Genomic DNA, 19,058 nt, shown 5'->3' with positions numbered 1-19,058 from the left:
CCTGAAACAAAAGAATCAGATGCTGAGACCTGTGTTAGTGTTGCTTCATGCTCTGGTGCAAGAGACACATCGTCACTCTGATGTTGAAAGTTGTGTGGGCGTTCAGCAGAGTGAATGTTTGCCTGCAATTCTGCATTGACTCCCTTTTGCCTGGTCTCTGCCATAGCTACAAGTGAGGGTATTCCTTTGTGAGTAGTCATGGAATAATGTGTGGCCTATAAAGCTGGGCTCAAAATTTCAAGTCCTGAGCTACTAGCCAGGCCTTAAGGGTTACTCGCCACCAGTTGCCCTGCCCAATCCTACCTTGCCCTGCCCCTAATTCCACCCCTAAACACGCCCTCTCATTATCCCATGAAATTACACTTAAATGTTTTATGCAGAATTAAGTTACAAAATCAAATATTAACAACAACAGTGCCTATCAGTGCAGCCTCACCTGTGCCCATCAGTGCAGCCTCACCTATGCCCATCAATGTAGCCTCACCTGTGCCCATCATTGCAGCGTGACTCGTGCCCACCAATGCAGCCTCACCTGTGCCCATCATTGCAGTGTGACCAGTTCCCACCAATTCAACCTCACCTGTGTCTATCATTGCAGCATGACCTGTGCTCACCAATGCAGCCTCACATATGCCCATCATTGCAGCGTGACCTGTGCCCATCAATGCAGCCTCACCTGTGCACATCAATGCAGCCTCACCTGTGTCCATCAATGCAGCCTCACCTGTGCCCATCTATGCAGCCTCACCTGTTCCCATCTAAGCAGTGTGATCAGTGCCCACCAATGCAGCCTCACCTGTGCCCATATATGCAGCGTGACCAGTGCCCACTAATGTAGCCTCACCTGTGCCCATCATTGCAGCGTGACCTGTGCCCACCAATGCAGCCTCACCTGTGCCCATCATTGCAGCATGACCAGTTCTCACCAATGCAGTCTCACCTGTGCCCATCATTGCAGCGTGACCAGTGCCCACCAATGTAGCCTTACCTGTGCCCATCATTGCAGTGTGAGCAGTTCTCACCAATGCAATGCCCACCAGTGCCTACTAATGCAGCCTCACCTGTGCCCATCATTGCAGCGTGACCTGTGCCCACCAATGCAGCCTCACCTGTGCCCATCATTGCAGCGTGACCAGTTCTCACCAATGCAGTCTCACCTGTGCCCATCATTGCAGCGTGACCAGTGCCCACCAATGTATCCTCACCTGTGCCCATCATTGCAGCGTGAGCAGTTCTCACCAATGCAGTCTCACCTGTGCCCATCATTGCAGCACGACCAGTGCCCACCAATGTAGCCTCACTTTTTCCCATCATAGCAGCGTGACCCGTGCCCACCAATGCAGCCTCACCTGTGCCCATCATTGCAGCGTGACCAGTTCCCACCAATGCAGCCTCACCTGTGACCATTACTGCAGCGTGCCCACCAATGCAGCCTCACCTGTGCCCATATATGCAGCGTGACCAGTGCCCACTAATGCAGCCTCACCTGTGCCCATGATTGCATCGTGACCAGTGCCCACCAAAGCAGCCTCACCTGTGCCCATCATTGCAGCGTGACCTGTGCCCATCATTTCAGCCTCACCTGTGCACATCATTGTAGCGTGACCTGTGCCCACCACTGCAGTCTCACCTGTGCCCATCATTGCAGCGTGACCAGTTCTCACCAATGCAGCCTCACCTGTGCCCATCATTGCAGCGTGACCTGTTCCCACCAACGCAGCTTCACCGGTGACCATCATTGCAGTGTGAGCAGTTCTCACCAATGCAGTCTCACCTGTGCCCATCATTGCAGTGTGACCAGTGCCAACCAGTGTAGCCTCACTCGTGCCCATCATTGCAGCGTGACCTGTGCCCACCAATGCAGCCTCACCTGTGCCCATCATTGCAGCGTGACCAGTTCCCACCAATGCAGCCTCACCTGTGCCCATTATTGCAGCGTGACCAGTGCCCACCAATGCAGCCTCAACTGTGCCCATGATTGCAGTGTGACCAGTGCCCACCAATGCAGCTTCACCTGTGCGCATCATTGCAGCCTCACCTGTGCCTATCATTGCAGCGTGACCTGTGCCCACCAATGCAGCCTCACCTGTGCCCATCATTGCAGCGTGACCAGTGCCCACCAATGCATCCTCGCCTGTGCCCATCATTGCAGTGTGACCAGTTCCCACCAATTCAACCTCACCTGTGTCTATCATTGCAGCATGACCTGTGCTCACCAATGCAGCCTCACATATGCCCATCATTGCAGCGTGGCCTGTGCCCATCAATGCAGCCTCACCTGTGCACATCAATGCAGCCTCACCTGTGTCCATCAATGCAGCCTCACCTGTGCCCATCTATGCAGCCTCACCTGTTCCCATCTAAGCAGTGTGATCAGTGCCCACCAATGCAGCCTCACCTGTGCCCATATATGCAGCGTGACCAGTGCCCACTAATGTAGCCTCACCTGTGCCCATCATTGCAGCGTGACCTGTGCCCACCAATGCAGCCTCACCTGTGCCCATCATTGCAGCATGACCAGTTCTCACCAATGCAGTCTCACCTGTGCCCATCATTGCAGCGTGACCAGTGCCCACCAATGTAGCCTTACCTGTGCCCATCATTGCAGTGTGAGCAGTTCTCACCAATGCAATGCCCACCAGTGCCTACTAATGCAGCCTCACCTGTGCCCATCATTGCAGCGTGACCTGTGCCCACCAATGCAGCCTCACCTGTGCCCATCATTGCAGCGTGACCAGTTCTCACCAATGCAGTCTCACCTGTGCCCATCATTGCAGCGTGACCAGTGCCCACCAATGTATCCTCACCTGTGCCCATCATTGCAGCGTGAGCAGTTCTCACCAATGCAGTCTCACCTGTGCCCATCATTGCAGCACGACCAGTGCCCACCAATGTAGCCTCACTTTTTCCCATCATAGCAGCGTGACCCGTGCCCACCAATGCAGCCTCACCTGTGTCCATCATTGCAGCGTGACCAGTTCCCACCAATGCAGCCTCACCTGTGACCATTACTGCAGCGTGCCCACCAATGCAGCCTCACCTGTGCCCATATATGCAGCGTGACCAGTGCCCACTAATGCAGCCTCACCTGTGCCCATGATTGCATCGTGACCAGTGCCCACCAAAGCAGCCTCACCTGTGCCCATCATTGCAGCGTGACCTGTGCCCATCATTGCAGCCTCACCTGTGCACATCATTGTAGCGTGACCTGTGCCCACCACTGCAGTCTCACCTGTGCCCATCATTGCAGCGTGACCAGTTCTCACCAATGCAGCCTCACCTGTGCCCATCATTGCAGCGTGACCTGTTCCCACCAACGCAGCTTCACCGGTGACCATCATTGCAGTGTGAGCAGTTCTCACCAATGCAGTCTCACCTGTGCCCATCATTGCAGTGTGACCAGTGCCAACCAGTGTAGCCTCACACGTGCCCATCATTGCAGCGTGACCTGTGCCCACCAATGCAGCCTCACCTGTGCCCATCATTGCAGCGTGACCAGTTCCCACCAATGCAGCCTCACCTGTGCCCATTATTGCAGCGTGACCAGTGCCCACCAATGCAGCCTCAACTGTGCCCATGATTGCAGTGTGACCAGTGCCCACCAATGCAGCTTCACCTGTGCGCATCATTGCAGCCTCACCTGTGCCTATCATTGCAGCGTGACCTGTGCCCACCAATGCAGCCTCACCTGTACCCATCATTGCAGCGTGACCAGTGCCCACCAATGCATCCTCGCCTGTGCCCATCATTGCAGCGTGACCAGTGCAGAGGAAGAGGAGAACCGGCCGGAGTACAGATTCTCCACTCGCAAAATGTGAGTAGGCGAGTGGAAGATTTGAGGGCTGGCCTATAGGATAAGTAAGGAGTACATGGTAACCCAGGTGTAGACTGTCCTGTAATGAATCTTCATGGTGAGAGTGCAGGAAGAAGCACCTAAGCACTTTATAAGGGCCACCTGAGACTAAGCTCTGAGTGGCTGATTTTTAATGCCAAGTTTGAAAAGTTTGCACTGTGAAATTAATACATTCCAAACATAGCCACATTTTTACAGTAACGGTCAGAAATACAGACAGACCCTGTCTTTCCTATTAAAGACACTGGACTGTACATTAGGTCCAAGATTTATCCATCGCAGAGGGCAACCCCCTGAGGGGTCTTCAGGGAGTGGGTTCCATAGTGTTGGACAATGTCCCTGGGCCTGTGTAGTACCCTGCGGCTAACTCAAGGCATTGCACCAAGGTTTTCCCCACAGCATGGGATCCGGGTATAGCTCCCAAGGTTTTACAGAGGTTGTGCAGATTCAGATGCATTGCTTCTATGCTGGCATTAGAGGACAGTGTGAGCTTGATAGAAAAATTGGAAAATACAATGGTAAAGTAAAATAATAATCTATTTAAGCTAGTCCAGCGAGAAAAGGTCCATCACTTTCAGACACTAGCACAAAACTGCGGAGTGGGGTAGAGTTATAGAGGTGGGGGCATATCTTTTAAAGCTTTGCCAGTGCCCAGTTACCTAAAGGTACACTTCTATAGCCCACTGTGTATGAATATTCTACCTGTGTCCTGTACTGTATGGTTAAGATAGACATGTGTCCTTCTTTTGTCACTGGGATTAGGGAGTCTTCAAAAAATTTGGAACCAATGGTGTTTCGATTGTGAGACTGTTTATGATGGAATTTTTTTTTAAAGAAAAGATGGAAATATAATTTTCTTTCACACGTATAAGCTTCCAATCCACCAATCAGAATAGCTGTCCCTAAAAAATCTTAGCACCCTGAGCTAGTTTAAGTTTAAGTTTCTAGCTTTTTTTTTTTTTTTTTGGATAGAACAAGGAATGTTTGAAACTCCTGTCAGGTTTTTATTGCTGCCTGTTTCTCTGGGGAAATGCACCCTCTGTGGATGAAATTGAGAAATCTGAAATGGACCACATATAAAGAATGAAAAAGATATAACAAACAATATAAAGTAGGCTTCCTCCAACTGGAGCAAAGGTATATGATACTCAGTAACCAATGTTAGGTCAATAGAATTGGATTCTACGAGAAAGACATGTACAGATGTTGTCAAGAACTTGTTATTAAAAAAAAAATGAAATAAAATGGATTGAGATGGAAAAGCAAGACCTAGGGGTATTCTATTATGTTGTAGTCCCAGTCTGACGTTTTCTGTTTTCTTGATGGTTTTTGACAATAATCTTTTACCAAAAAACAAAGGCAAAGGTTGTAAGTTCAGCTGTAATTACTTTGCCATTTAGAAAGCCTTGGAAGATGTATCTGCATGAGCCCCTAAGCAGGGGGTAAACGCGGTTTTTGGAATTGTTGCACCAGGTAGGGCATATGATTAAAGTAGCACATCCCTGGGGTCATTCCTAGAAACAAATAGCAATAGCAAACATCCTATCCAGCTGCTTCAATCAGGGCCTTGGCACTAAATTTTCATTTTTCTAATTTTAACTCTGAACTATAGTGTGGAAACCATACCACAAAAAGAGGGTATAAAATCTATTTTTTAGATGTGAGAGGCATTTTAGGAAATTTGGCCAGATTTGAAGACCTCATCTAATGCCTCATTTAAGTCTGTGGGAAGTTACTGAGTAGACAGAGGCAGACAAGATTTCTGCATCAAAGCTGTAAACATTGCAGAAGGCAAAGCAGGCAGCGTGAGACTTCTGTGTCACCAGCAAATAGACTGGGTTCCCCTGAGTTTTGCAGTCTAAGATGCGTCCTGTATTTGCCAGCAATCCTCACATGAATATACATGTTTCACTATTTTACAATCCTAGGTTGCAGCCCTCAGATTTGCCCTACTGGTGAAAGATGTCATGTAGATATAAAACAAAAGTAAAATTTCATGTTGGCAGGCAAAGCTGTAGTCTGTAAACCAACCAGTTAGACAGTCTTCACACTAAGCTGTCATGGCACGCATAAAAAAATGATAAACAGAATCCAGAAGGCAGGCTATAGTTGTAACAGCAGTAATTGCAAATCAAAGTAGAAGAGCACCAAAAAAATAAATCAAATGGAGGAGCTATGGTGCTCAGTTGCTGTCCTGGTAAACTGTGCATGGTTTTCACTTGCTGCTCAGTGATGTCATAAGAACACTTGCTTGTACTTGTACTGCATTCTGCATTTCAAACAGCAGATGGAGCACTTTACCTTGTTCCTTTTTACTATGCACGTGGCATATAATAATTTGAAGTCCTTACAAGTGTCATATTATGCAAATGTATTTAGCCATGCTCATCCCTTGTATGGATTACACCCAAATGTTGAATATAACCATAAAATACAACAAACATAACTGAATAGTAAAAACAACACCAAGAACAACAGCAATGACAACAACAACAACAGCATTAGCAGCCTTGGTGGACAATGCAGGAATGAGCAGATACCACGTGAATAAAACAAAGTACATATAAGCTCATACAAACGAAAACAAAATGCTAACAGGAATATTTCACAAAATAATCTTACCTTCTTCAGTCATAGTGTCATAATATTTTAGTTTCCCATATGATCCAATTTCTACAACATCACAGTAAAAACAAAAGGGTAAGGCTCTAGAAATAACGTGGAAGGAGTATAACATATACAGATACTAAAATAGCCTATCAAATATTATTAAATGTAGCTGTCCAATAGATTATAATTTCATGTCTAAATGTTAAAGGAAGGCTACAAATAAGCCAAATAACTTTAACAATGAGCTTAAGTAAAAGGTTTTTATTATTATTTATAGATATTATTCTTCCTAATGCATGTTCATCTCTAGGACTAAAGATTAAAATAGTTACTATTTTCTTTTCTTTTTAATGTGATAAATATGAAATAATGCATGAGACTACTCCATACTCATCACATTCAGCTAATAAGTGGCACTCTAGAGTCTGCTAGATACAAATTTATTTAACATCCTTAACCATACAGTAAAAAGAGTGTAATGTAATCACCTTGCTGTTCAGTTTTATTCAGAATACACACACAGCTGAATGTTCAGAGGAGGGAGACACTCCCCTCCCTGCCTCTAATTCATACAGCTTTTTTATGGAGTGTCAGTGAGTATTAAAGACACTCCACAAGTGACAAGCTACTACTGAGCTGTCTTAACAGATATACTGTAAATTCATGGATGCACCCTATATTAAATGTTTATTTGTAACTTGAGCTTGTTATACAAGTAATAATAAAGTGATATAAAATATTACTATATACACCCAACATTAAGAAAAAGCTTAGCAAAATGCATGATAGTTTTCCTTTAAGTAGTACAATAGGTAAACGTATTTTCAGACCTACTGCTGCTTGCATAAAAGACTGAACATCTCAAATATTATGTTTGCATAAAAGACTGAACATCCCAAATATTATGTAAATATCAAAATGTTAATAATGGTGTGGTTACGATTTCTTTCTTTTGGATAATGTAACTTTTTGTTTTACATTTAGCGGTCGATTATGATAACAGGATTGGGGCAGCACAGTCTGGTATACCTAACAATGGTGGCTACTACTCCTATATATGTACACATGTATATTAAATATACAACATACATATTAAATATAAAGAACAAAACACACACACATAGAGACTACACAGCACAACAGCAATAGTTGTCTCCAGTAAACATAGTGTCTGCATAACATAGTCAGAATACTGAAAGCTTGCTTTTGCTGTAAAACTAACATCAATATTATTTACATTATGCATTAAACAACTTAAATAGGCAAACCGTGTAGTGTATTAAAGACAATCAATTACAAAGTGGAGTAAAACTGCTATCTTTTACGTTCTGCATGCTTTAGGTCATTGTGTAGTGCAATAGTATATGTTAGAATGTTTATGTTACTGAGCTTGCAGAATCCCTACCAGGACTTCCAATGGTACTCGCAGAATCATTACCAGGACTCCAAATGGATATCACAGAATCCCTACCAGGGCTCCCTAGACTCCCAAAGATACTTGCAGAATTCATGCCAGGACTCCCAATGGTACTTGTGGAATCCCTACCAGAACTCCAAACGGTGCTCACAGAATCCCTACCAAGACTCCCAATGGTATTCACAGAATCCCAGCCAGGACTCCAAATGATACTTGCAAAATCCCTGTCAGGACTCCCAATGGTACTTGTGGAATCCCTACCAGAACTCCAGACAGTGCTCACAGAATCCATACCAAGACTCCTAACGATACACGCAGAATCCCTGTCAGGACTCCCAATGGTACTTGTGGAATTATTATTATTATTATTATAATACAGGATTTCTATAGCGCCAACAGTCTGCACAGCACTTTACTACACAAGGGCAGACAGTACAGTTACAAAACAATTTAATACAGGAGGAGTAAGAGGGCCCTGCTAGTTAGAGCTTACAATCTAGGAGGATAGTGCTCACAGAATCCCTACCAAGACTCCCAATGGTACTTGCAGAATCCCTACAGGACTCCCAATGGTACTCCCAGAGTCCCTGCCAGGACTCCCAATGGTACACCCAGAGTCCCTGCCAGGACTCCAAAGGGTACTCACAGAATCCCTGCCAGGAATCCCAATGGTACATGCAGAATCCTTGCCAGGACTCCTAATGGTACCCCCAAAAACCCTGCCAGAATATACAGTGGTACTTGCAGAACCCCTACCAGGACTCCCAATCATACTCCAAGAACCCCTGTGAGGACTTGCAAGGATACTTGCAAGTGGTAAGTACACCCAGAGTCCCTGCCAGGACTCCCAATGATGCTCACAGAATCCCTGCCAGGACTCCCAATGGGACTAGTACCTCCCATTAATCATGTTTAGGTAAAAAAACAAAAAGGGTTATAGCCATTTCTGTTTTTTAGACCTAGACAGACTCAAAAGGAAACAGATGTGAATGTATACATGACCGTTTACATCCCCCTGCTCATGTACTAGCATATAAAAGTGTGAGCCAGCTACTTAAAAAATAGAAGAGAGGCCATTGCAGCACTTCACAATATATCCAATGTACTAACATGTAACCCCTGTTCAGATCTGCCAGAAAAATGAGGGCTGTAGGAGAAACAGCAGAACTTTTGAGTGAAGTTCTGCTTTAATTCAACCCTACGTTTCTCCCTTGCAGTTGAATCAATATAGCTTGGTCATGGACCTGCCCAAGCCTGTAATTGGATATTAAAACAGCAGCCACACACCACTAAGATCATTTCTGTGTTTTCTCCTTCTTTTTAGCAATCACTGTTTTAGCTTGGAAGCATTGTGCAATGCCGTTGTGTATGAATGGCTTACAGTGTTGCCTCTTTCTTTCTTACTCTGTAAGAAAGAAAGGGGGCTGATATTAAACAGATTGAGATATAATTTAAAAAAAAATACGATTTTTTAAAAATTAATAAGAAATGTGATTGATACTACCAATGGTTCTGCTTTAAGCCAAGCTTTGTGAAAATGTAGACTAGCCATACACATGCAGGTTTCTCTTGTTCAGCCCACCGGCTGTGGAAACAACTAAGACATTAACTTACAAATTACCTTTTATAAATAGCACAAAGTTGTAAAGTCATGAAAATAAATCACATTTTGACAAACAGGCTCCTCAGTGCTACTTAAATACGTTTAGCATTTAATTATTAAGATTATTGGGATAACAAGCAACTTAGCGTGTACAGTCAGTGTTTCCCACTATTTGGCTCTGATTCAGAATTCCCTAGGGTTTGTAAATCAAGAATGAAAACGTAGTGAGAAACAAGTAAACAAACAATATGACAAAACCAAGGAACAACACTGTTTAGCATTTTAAGAACAACATTACTACTGTATGGTGGGTGAAACAAAAATGTTCTCTAAAACTCAATTTTTGCTTATTAATATGGCACACATACAGTAAATAATTATACACAGGTGTTTTGGGAGTCAATACTAATAGAAATTTTGTAATTTGTGTACAAAATAAGCCTGGTCAAGTTCATCATAGGAGATATTTAATTTCAACGTGGGATTTTCTTTTTTACTTTTAAAGACTCCTGTGCCAAGACTTGCCAGTAGCGTTTAGTGTCTTTCACATAAAGAAGGAGTTGTAAGTCTGTAATCATTGATGCAAACTCTTTTACATATGCATCTTCATTTTAGTTTAGAATGATATGGGCACTACTAAGATTAAACTAGTTTAATGAGTAGGAGAGGCAGTACTAGTATTAGACATGATAACTGTTAATGTTTTACGTCAGAAGTCTTGCTTTATGCACAAGACAGATATGTAGGTACGTATACTTACGTAGCACCCTCTTGTGTGTGCTAGAGATAGTGTAGGTTATGTTAGAGTATGTAAATTTAGATTGGCTCAGGGCTAAGCCTGAGCCATGAATCTGGGTCAGGGTTCAGTGAGTCAGGGCTGAATGACTCATCCTGACAGCTCCTCTGGTGCCTCCCCCTGTTTCTGGGACATTGGAGAATGTTCTAGAGCTAGTGAGTGGAGGTTAGGAGGAGCTGCCTGGAATATTTATGAGTCCTCTGCCAATCCCCAGTAGTGGTCTGGCAGGGGGCAGAGCTTACTTTATAAATAGGCATGAGCCATGCCAGCAGGGCAGTCAGGTTGAAGATGGAGATACAGTGTTTAAGAGGCTGTCAAGGGGGCTCTCAGGGGTGCCCCCTAGTCTGGGGGGGTGTCTTGCCTTGGGCCAGGGCTTGAGTGATGGAAGGTTCCTGCCACAACACACAAGGGGAAGCCCTTTCTGGAGGCATGGGAGCAAGAGAGGACAGCGTGAGTAGATCAGCACTGCTGGGGACTAACAAGGGGGGAGACTGCCACATGTAGCCAGTCTCCCTGAAGACAGTGGTGTGCTTAAGTCTTCATCCTTCCCTGGGAGATCTCCTGAGAGTCAGTCGGGTGGGCTGGTGAGAATCAGCCGGGAGTGCTGGTGAAGAGTCAGTCTGTTGGACTGGTGTGGAGAAGTTAGCCTGGAGGGCTAGTGAAAGGGGCAGCTGCAGCCACATGGGTTGGCAGTGCCTGAAGAGGTGGAGCTGGGATCAGTAGCCAAGGAGGAGAAGTGCAAGCAGATCACTGTAATCTTTGCTATGCCACAAGGGGCTACAAGTTCCTGCCTGTAAAGGGCCATTGCTAAATATTAATAAAAACCTGTCAGATCAACTAACAGTGATTCAACTGAAGCCAGTAAGTAAGTGTTTGCAGGAGGAGAGTAAATGAGACTGTAAATAGACTGTATTTAGGAAGATGCCCCTGTAGTTGTTGCCAAAGTTTTGTTGCTGAAGTCAAGTGGACATCCCATAACCTCCTATCCCTATCCAAGTTATTAACCCTCAATACATAACAAAAACAAAGTCACAGACTTTTCTCTGACTCTGGAGTGCTTGTGAAAATTTGGTGTGCCTGTTTATGCAGGAATGGGGGATCCAGTTCATCTGTGGCTCCTTATTTTAGAATCAGCTATCAGCAGTAGTCATTAGAGGAAGCACATGCTAGATGTGTCGGTATCTATAGATATACTTGACAGTGACTTGCAACATGCTAAATAGACATAGGCCGAACAGCCCCTGTTCAATTTGCACCAGAACTCCCAAACAGGGGTAAAATTCTAACCCAAACGGTGAACCCCATTGAAGTCTATGGGAGCCGAACAGGAAAAATCAAAAGTACCCATTTTTTAAGGCTTATATGCAGGTAATTTGCAATAAAATCATTTTTTCAGGAGCAGTGATTTTAATTATGCTTAAAGTGCAACAATAAAAATGAAAAATTTCTTTAAATATAGTGCCTGGGTAGTCCCCTTAGTATACCTGTAAAGTGGTGTATCTGTATATATAACATGCTGCAGCAAAAATGACATTTCTATAGAAAAAAATGAGTCAAATCCCATTTAAAATAACTCCCGGCTATTAAAAAAAAAAATAAAGAAAAAAAAACGGCATGGGGTCCCCCCTTTGGGTCTGGTATGGATTTGGAGGGGGAACCACACGCCAAAATAATAAAAAAACGGCATGGGGTCCCCCCAAAATCCATACCAGACCTTTATCCAGGCATGCAGCCTGGCAGGTCAGGAAAGGAGGGGACGAGCAAGCGCCCCCCCTCCTGAACTATACCAGGCCACATGCCTTCAACATGGGGGGTGGGTGTTTTGGGGCAGGGGGGCTCTGCCCCCCCACGTTTAAGCACCTTCTCCCATGTTGATGGGGACAAGGGCATCATCCCCACAACCGTTATTAAAAAATAAAACAATTGTGTTCCTCGATGTAAATCCATCGTCAATTACAGTGCCCGCCGGGCCCGAAATAAAAGCCCCCCCGCCCGCAGACCCTCACAACCACCGGCCATGGGGGATATGTGGGCTGGTATGGTTCTGGAGGGGGGAGACACCCCTTTCCTGACCTCCCAGGCTGCATGCCTGGATAAGGGTCTGGTATGGATTTTGGGGGCCCCCACGCCGTTTTTTTATTTTTATTATTCAGCTGTCAGCGTGGAAACCCATTGACAGCTGATGACTCATTGGTTGTTAAGGACTTCCTGGCCCCGCTGCTTAACAACCAGCTTACACTGTGCAAAATGCACTGTGCAGCGCTCAGTGCACTGCAGGGTGTTCGGTGGGGTGAACACCAGGTGAACACTCTGCAAATTCGGGTGTTTTTGGCGAATGGCCGAACAGGGAAATGTTCAATCTGAACTCATGCTCGGGCTGAACTGTTCACCCAACACTAATGCTAAGTTGGTATTGAAGGAGATCCAAGTGAGGAATCATCAATCTGGAAGGAAGAAGAGAACGTTTATTAACAAAGTTGTTTGTAGTTCTTTGCAGTGACAGCCATTACCACTGAACCATCATTGTGGAAGTGTTTGAAACACACGGAAACATATAAATGTTTCATAATACTACTGACACCCAGATGCTAGATATACAGCAGTTGTACACAACTTTTCACATCGTAGGAAGTGCTAATATAACACTGGACTTCAGAAGAATGGGATCAGGAGAATTATGTAAGGTTTGGAAAGTCTAGTTGATTTCCATTCCCCCTTAGAGGACTGTGCATCAAAAACAACAGCATCATGATTAAAACAGAAGCCTCTGTCAGGCTTTAACTGCTGTCCACTTTCCAAAGATTTTCTTTCAGTTCCAATTCTGGTGACTGATGCCCCCTGAGACAGTAAGTGAATGGAAATGTCGCTAACAGGGGCACAAACAGCAAAAAATACACATGTTTATTAATGTGAAAAGTAATAAAGTCTCTGCAGGGCTATTGTTTTCTGTGCCCCACGGCCAGACTGAGGGGTGAGCAGAAGAGGCTGTCTTGGGTACTTGCTGGGAGCATAAAAAGGTCCGGACTTTCAAAGTATGTTGCTTAAGTAGTTCCCAATAGTGGGTCACTAAAGGTCCTCGTACCGGCACTTCTGGGTTCCCGCATGGATTTTTATCTTTACCTTCTGCACCAGTGAATGATGCCAGGTAAGGCATGATGGAAAATACCTCTAACAGGGGTACTGACAGCAATGTAAAACCTAAAAAATGTTTAAACATTACTCTGTCTAACACTAAAAAGAAAATCTTTGGCTTGACTACTTTAACTGATTGATGGCTGCCCATATCAGACAGATATTGAATTCAATTGTCTTCAGAAATGACTTTTATACTCACCTTGTTTAAACTTACCCTAGGAACATACATTGCTTATATACCGTTCCCTTTTCTAGAGAGAAGCAGCAAAGAGTTTCCCACATATTAGAAAAACAATGTAAGGGACCAATTTATGAAGAACTTACAGTATATGATCTCTAAGGCCACCATTCTTCTGTTTTAGAAAATATACATACCTGAACATTTATAAATCATACCCATGTGCTTTACAAATGTGCCTTCCAAAACAAGCAAAACCCTGTCTATTTTCAGGAATTGGAAATAGAGTAGCAATATGCAGAGAACAATCCAAAGGACAATGCAGGTCTGGCAACAATAACATGCAGGCACAGTGTGGCATGCCCAATGCAGCGCCCTGCAGACAGGGGATTTTGGTATCTGCGCTTAAATGTGAAAAGGTCTTTGTACATTGGTGTGGTTTGTTAGCCCCATGCAGAGTCTAAATATTGTTTTCAAAGTATGCAAAGTCTTCTCTGTGCTCTTTTCTTTAAAAATGTACAATGTACAGTACGTACACTGTGTGGTGTACATTCCAACTCATTCTGCTTTAGATACTTGCACATAATGGCAAAGGCTCACCTCGGGAAAGTGGAATTTACCTCGGCATTAAGGTAAATATTTTAAAAATAAGTTTCATAAAATATTGTAAAAACATAATGTATAACACAATTCAATAAACAGTAGTATAACTAGCAAATAACAGTTTTCAACACAAAAATTTCACATGTTGGAAGAAAATTAACCCCATATGGTCACATAACATTTCAGGTGTCCACCCACAGCATTCAACTTCAAGGAAGTGAAGAATTTTTTACTGGATTCTACAGTTATTAAAGTCTCTGTTTTCCAAAGCGATGGCTATTAATTTCTGATATAGAAATATTGTATACATCCTGTATAAGCAAATGATTACCCAAGAGGTTACCAAAGCAACCTTGAAATGTTCTTGAGTTCCTTACACTTTCTTATAACCTTCTTACCTATACTTTTGCTCTCTAGGCTATAAAAATCAATTACTTTTCTCAGATTATCCATAGTTCTGTTAAGGTCTAGCTAAACATCTGTTTCCAAGAAATCTTGGAAATGCTATAGTGCTTGGAAATGCTATAGTATAGGGCTCCTGCCTAGAGATGTATAAACAAATTCAAGCTTATAACATCATTAAACTTTGCACTCAGTATGAAAAAAACATCATTATAATCATGCTTTAGCATATGTTCCTAATGTTCCTAACTGTTCTTTAGAAAAAAAAGCATCTTAGAAAAGTTACTCTTCAATACAATAATACTTTTATGACTTGATTAAAATGTTGCTGTTTTTAATAAGCTATAGTAAAAAATAAGAACTCCAATCTGATGAAAAAAACATCATATTGTTTTAAAATGCTGTTGCTGTTTTATTAGAACCTCTACTCTGAAAAATGTATTTCGACGATAACCTCCATCCTCTACATTGTGCTAAGAGAACACTGTTCTGTCAGCATGCTGGAAGCTTCTAATGCATTGAGAATAGCAGCATAATGTGGTTCCAGCACAGTAGGAAATGGTTTCCAAATAATTCTGCATGAAAAACATTTCTACAGGCTTACAACTATTTGGTGCATTTGTCTGGAAGGATTCTGAAGCACAGAACAGACTTGGTCAATTAAGAGATTACAGGTGGAGAGAAAGAAATAAAAAAGTCTGGTTATTGGAGGCAGATGTGGTGAAGTGTGGTGTTTATGAGTTTACAGGGTACAGATGTAATTTCTCCTGTAGAAATTGCTATACATAGCAACACACTCTATCTTTTAACCCAGGTGATACTTTTAACAACTTTGGAAACATCTGTCTACTAAGCAATGGATATTTATAGATGAAGCTAAGTACAGTTTCAAGTGGCCCTTGTGTGTGCCCTTATGTGTGTTGTTTTATTAGAACCTCTACTCTGAAAAACGTATTTCCACTCTGAAACACAGGGCAGACAAGAAATGTCTCTGTTAGATAAGAATTTCTTACAGCATTTCAAAACAGTTCCTTAGTGGGAGCTCTTTGCCACCTTGGAACATATCCCAACAGATATCGCTAGAGACTAGAGAAAAGAGAACTAGGCAACTGCACAGATCCACAGAAGAGAAAAATGCAGTGATCGACTCCTACAAAAAAGACTTTAATTCACTGCAGTCTGAATTGGATTAGGCCCCCCTTAAGCTAGAGGGTTTTGAAAATCACAGAAACATTTTAATCCATTGAAGGTTTCAGTTGACAGTCACTGCCTTGTTTCAAGAATTCATTGCACATTCATTGCACATTGGGATCACAGTGGCCTTCCAGCCCCCCCCCCCCCAGTGACATCATTAAGCTTACCTATTACAAGATCAAGGAGGCCTTCTTCTTGTTCTTCTTCAGTGCTTCAGGGAATGTAGTGAGGTTGGTGCACTATAGCACATCTGATGGGCATTCCCCTTTGTTACTACCTTTTGCTTCAAAGTGTTTTGGCTTTTGTATTTGCTACTTAACTTTTGGATACAGCGCAGCCCATGGATTTCCCTTCTACATGACAAAATCAAGGGCATACATATACCCCAGCCTAAACTGGTGACATTCACCCACTTAGCAGCAAAACAAACAATATCTTTGGCTTGGAAAACACAAATTGTTTCCTTGAGGTTAAAAATTCGTCTTCATGGCTTTCTAGTGTTTTAAAGCCCATCTCCATAGAAGGAAAACATGCTCCCTTGCAGTAGGGCTGATCATTTTGTTTTAGGGGGGAGAAAAAAGCAGTTTTACTTACCTGATCCTCTGCTCCCCCATGCAGCTAATACTTTCCTATACCCCTATATGCTTCAGCAGTCGACTGTCCCTAAGCATAATCACACCCAGTGCAGAGCTATAGGCTCTGCATAGGACTTAATGACATCAGAGGACCTGCAACCACTGGAGCATAAAGGAGAAAAGGCAGTGGAGACCAATCATCAAAGCATTAAACCCTTGCAATACAGGTGCAGCTCAGAGCAAGGAAGGATTTTTACTTTCCCTGAAGTTCAGCTTTAAATGGCACTCATGAAAATTTCGTTAACATTTGGTCTCTATGGGTCACCTTCAAACTCATTTCTATGGACCACACTGTAGTTATAATCCAGGGCAGCTGGGTCATCCCCACAGCTTTAGCTGCATTTTTATACTATAGTTTTTTTTTGTTATGGTTGAATCGTCATTTCTTCCAGTTTTGTTTTATTTTGAATACTAGTAGTAGCCACATTCCGTAGAAAAAATCTTATCTTGTTTGAATTGTCTATACAGTGACTCAGTGACTAGGAGGGCAGCATTAGTTACCATCACTAAGCAATCACAGCAAGTACATCCCAGAGGTCCACTGTCTTTATCCTCCATCCGTTAACTGTTTGTCTACAGACATTGAATGTGCTGGCAGGGTATTATAAAGCAAGGATGGATTTTATTGCCTCATCAGAACTGCATTACAGTGCATGACATTGCTAACCTTGATGCCAGATGTGTCTCATTTTCTGGAAGACAAAAGCTGAAGAAACTCTTTAATTAAATAAGAAAAGAGCTGCAAGAGCAAAAAGACAGCAGAATGTATCTGGTTCTACATAAAACTGTTTTGCATGTTTAACGCATGTTTGGTCACACTTTGTTGTGTTTCACTATATTTCACATGCATGTGCTGCATTATGTTGAATTTAGCACAGCAAAATGTGTGTTAATGATACAGCAAAAAGAGTTTTTAACATAATACGAAGACTAGGTTGGATAAAAGCTTTATTGTAGTATTAATCTTTTGGTACTTAAAGTGATTGTACAGGTAAATGTTTTTAAATTAAAATAATAAACATGTTATACTTACCCGCTCTGTGTATTGCACAGATTGGCCCTGAATCACCTCTTTTGGGGTCCCACGTCGACACTCTCCACTCCTCCTCTTCTATGTGTGCCCCCTATAGCAAGCTATGTGCTATGGGGCACATGTGCAGGCACCCTCCAAGGGGCTGTGTGCATCCATAGACACATACAGTGTGGCTTGGCCTCATCCCCCACTTCCCTCCTCACGGTATTTGATTGAAAGCAGAAGCAAATGGTTCCTGCTACTGCCTCTGAGGAGAAGAACACAGAACAGCGCTACTGCAAATGGGCAAAGTGCTGGATTGACACAGGACTCAGGTAAGTATATAGTGGGGCAATACTATCACTGAGACATGTTTTACCTTAATGCAGGGAATGCATTAGGGTGAAAAAAAATGCCCTGCCTTTAACCACTTAAGGAGGGCCCCATGCAAATATACTGCGGCAGGGTGACCCTTCTGCATGAAATCACGTACAGGTATGTGATTTTGTGCAGTGCGTCTGGGGAGCGCGCGCCGCCCCCGGGGACCAGCTCCTGCTGTGATTGGACACAATCAGCATGTCCGGCCATGGCAATGGCCATTGATTATTCGTAGGAGAGACAGAACTGCGGTCTGCCTATGTAAACAAGGCAGAACACCGTTCTGTGAGGGAGGAAGATGGAGATATTGTGTTCCTGCTAAGCAGAAACACAGATCTCTGTCTTCCTCCAGTCACAGCACCCCCCCCCCCAGTTAGAAAGCACTCCCTAAGCCGTTTGATCACCCCTGATGTTAACCCCTTCCCTGCCAGTGTCATTAGTACAGTTACAGAGCATATTATTTAGGACTGATTACTATATTAGTGTCACTGGTCCCCAAAAAGTGTCAAAAGTGTCAGTTAGGTGTCCGATTTGTCTGCCGCAATGTCACAGTCCCGCTAAAAATGGCTGCCATTACTAGTAAAAAAATTAAAATAAATATAAATTCCCTAGTTTGTAGAAACTATAACTTTTTGTGCAAACCAATCAATATACACTTATTTGGATTTTTTACCAAAAAAATGTGGCCTAAACTTATGAAGAAATTAGATTTTTTTTTTCCATTTTTTTATTGGATATGTTTTATAGCATAAAGTAAAAAACAGGTTTTTTTTTTTTGTTTGTGGGGAAAAAAAAGGACATCAATTTTATTTGTGTACAGTGTCACACGACCGCGCAATTGTCAGTTAAAATAACGCAGTGCTGTATCGCAAAAAATGGCCTGGTCATGAAGGGGGGTAAACCTACTGGGGCTGAAGTGGTTACATAGCACATTTTGGTAGAAGTCTATATATCAGAAGTTAGGCTCCTTTCACACTGAGGCGCTTTGCAGGCGCTAAAGTGCTAAAAATAGCGCCTGCAAAGCGCCCCGAAAGAGCCGCTCAATGCACTCCAGTGTGAAAGCCCCGAGGGCTTTCACACTGGAGCAGTGCGCTTGCAGGGCGGTCAAAAAAGTCCTGCAAGCTGCATCCTTGGAGCGCTGTAGGAGCGGTGTATTTACCGCTCCTAAAGCGCCCCTTCCCATTGAAAACAATGGGGCAGCGCTGCAAACCAGCCCGCAAAGCGCCCGGGCGGTTTTAACCC

General features: G+C 43.3%; 1 protein-coding gene across 11 annotated transcripts in view; it reads right to left on the bottom strand.

The window, feature by feature from the left end:
• The window catches only part of SLC24A2 (solute carrier family 24 member 2), a 273,770-nt gene that overhangs the window by 61,668 nt on the left and 193,044 nt on the right, over nucleotides 1–19,058 (bottom strand). For 9 of the 11 annotated variants that reach the window (XM_073636439.1, XM_073636393.1, XM_073636481.1 and 6 more), the window contains one exon: nucleotides 6,476–6,526. The exons of the other annotated variants lie outside the window; for them this stretch is intronic. In XM_073636439.1, the coding sequence (XP_073492540.1) occupies nucleotides 6,476–6,526 (51 nt within the window). The remainder of the gene's footprint in view (nucleotides 1–6,475; nucleotides 6,527–19,058) is intronic. 11 annotated transcript variants of the gene reach the window in all.

The sequence above is a fragment of the Aquarana catesbeiana genome, linkage group LG01 (assembly GCF_042186555.1).
Source record: "Aquarana catesbeiana isolate 2022-GZ linkage group LG01, ASM4218655v1, whole genome shotgun sequence".
NCBI classification, from domain to species: Eukaryota; Metazoa; Chordata; class Amphibia; order Anura; family Ranidae; genus Aquarana; species Aquarana catesbeiana.
This window is presented reverse-complemented; position numbering and strand designations above follow the sequence as displayed.